The 2,224-nt window shown below is 59.8% G+C and overlaps 1 protein-coding gene across 1 annotated transcript in view; it reads left to right on the plus strand.

Moving 5' to 3' along the window:
- The window catches only part of LOC106898697 (ruvB-like 2), a gene marked incomplete at its 3' end in the record, with an annotated part of 2,467 nt that extends 2,061 nt beyond the window's left edge, over window positions 1-406 (plus strand). The window contains exons 5-6 of the mRNA XM_014960106.1: window positions 78-171; window positions 283-406. Coding sequence (XP_014815592.1) covers window positions 78-171; window positions 283-406 — 218 coding nt within the window. The remainder of the gene's footprint in view (window positions 1-77; window positions 172-282) is intronic.
- Window positions 407-2,224: the final 1,818 nt, after the last annotated feature.

Consider the following 2,224-nt stretch of genomic DNA (forward strand, 5'->3'; position numbering starts at 1 on the left):
TGGGGGGGACCCTAAAGGGGGGGATACCCCCAAATGGTGGGGGGGCACCCCAAAATAAGGCTGTTTCCCCCCCTCAGGGACGTGATCACCATCGACAAGGCCACAGGGAAGATCTCCAAACTGGGGCGCTCCTTCACCCGGGCACGGGACTACGACGCTATGGGGCCACAGGTGGGACTCTGGGGGGCACTTATGGGGCAGGGGGGGTACTTGTGGGTCAGGAGAAGGGTTTGGGGGTGCCCCCGAACCCCCTTTTATTAATTGTGTCCCCCCCTTTTCCAGACAAAATTCGTGCAGTGCCCCGACGGGGAGCTGCAGAAGCGGAAGGAGGTGGTTCACACCGTGTCCCTCCACGAGATCGACGTCATCAACAGCCGAACCCAGGGCTTCCTCGCCCTCTTCTCAGGTCTGCCCCACACCTGCCCCACACCTGCCCCACATCTGCCCCATAGCTGCCCCATAAGTGCACCTTTTTCCCCCCCCCCGACTGCCTCTGGGAGCCCCAAACTGCCCCTTATTCAGCTCAGGGAGCCCCAAACTGTTCCTTATCCAGCCCAGAAATTCATCGTGCTCTTGGGTAGATCTCCCTGCCCCACATCTGCCCCACATCTGCCCCATAGATGCCCCACATCTGCCCCACATCTGCCCCATAGCTGCCCCATAGCTGCCCCATAAGTGGCCTTTTTACCCACCCAATTGCTCCTGGAAGCCCCAAACTGCCCTTTATCCAGCCCAGAAATTCATCATGCTCTTGGGTAGATCTTCCTGCCCCACATCTGCCCCACATCTGCCCCACATCTGCCCCATAGATACCCTACAGCTGCCCCATAGCTGCCCCATAAGTGCACCTTTTTCCCCCCCCCCGACTGCCCCTGGGAGCCCCAAACTGTTCCTTATCCAGCCCAGAAGTTCATCGTGCTCTTGGGTAGATCTTCCTGCCCCACACCTGCCCCATACCTGCCCCACACCTGCCCCACACCTGCCCCATAGCTGCCCCATAAGTGGCCTTTTTACCCACCCAATTGCTCCTGGAAGCCCCAAACTGCCCCTTATCCAGCTCGGGGGTTCGTCATGCTCTTGGGTAGATCTCCCTGCCCCACAGCTGCCCCATAGGTGCCCCATAGGTGTCCTACACTTGTCCCACAGCTGCCCCATAGCTGCCTTACACCTGCCCCACACCTGCCCCACATCTGCCCCATAGCTGCCCCATAAGTGCACTTTTTTACCCACCCAATTGCTCCTGGAAGCCCCAAACTGCCCAGAAATTCATCATGCTCTTGGGTAGATCTTCCTGCCCCACGGCTGCCCCACAGCTGCCCCACAGCTGTCCCACCACTGCCCCACAGCTGCCCCATAGATACCCTACAGCTGCCCCATAGCTGCCCCATAAGTGCACTTTTTTACCCACCCAATTGCTCCTGAAAGCCCCAAACTGTTCCTTATCCAGCCCAGAAGTTCATCGTGCTCTTGGGTAGATCTCCCTGCCCCACGTCTGCCCCGTAGATGCCCCACAGCTGCCCCATAGCTGTCCCACCACTGCCCCATAGCTGCCCCATAGATGCCCTACAGCTGCCCCATAGCTGCCCCATAAGTGCACCTTTTTACCCCCCCCCGACTGCCCCTGGGAGCCCCAAACTGCCCCTTATTCAGCTCAGGGGTTTGTTGTGCTCTTGGGTAGATTTCTCTGCCCCACAGCTGCTCCATAGATGCCCCACAGCTGCCCCATAGCTGCCCTACAGCTGCCCCACAGCTGCCCCACAAGTGCACCTTTTTACCCCCCCCCGACTGCCCCTGGGAGCCCCAACCTGCCCCTTATTCAGCTCAGGGGTTTGTTGTGCTCTTGGGTAGATTTCCCTGCCCCACAGCTGCTCCATAGATGCCCCACAGCTGCCCCACAAGTGCACCTTTTTACCCCCCCCCGACTGCCCCTGGGAGCCCCAAACTGTTCCTTATCCAGCCCAGAAATTCATCGTGCTCTTGGGTAGATCTTCCTGCCCCACACCTGCCCCATAGATGACCCATAGCTGTCCCACCACTGCCCCACATCTGCCCCACAGCTGCCCCATATATACCCTATAGCTGCCCCATAAGTGCTCTTTTTACTGCCCCCCCGATTGCTCCTGGGGGCCCCAAACTGCCCCTTATCCAGCCCAGGATAGACCTCCCTGCCCCACAGCTGCCCCACAGCTGCCCCACAGCTACCCCATAGCCCCCTGAGCCCCCC

Source organism: Calidris pugnax, unplaced genomic scaffold, assembly GCF_001431845.1.
Source record: "Calidris pugnax isolate Ruff unplaced genomic scaffold, ASM143184v1 scaffold550, whole genome shotgun sequence".
Taxonomy (NCBI): Eukaryota; Metazoa; Chordata; class Aves; order Charadriiformes; family Scolopacidae; genus Calidris; species Calidris pugnax.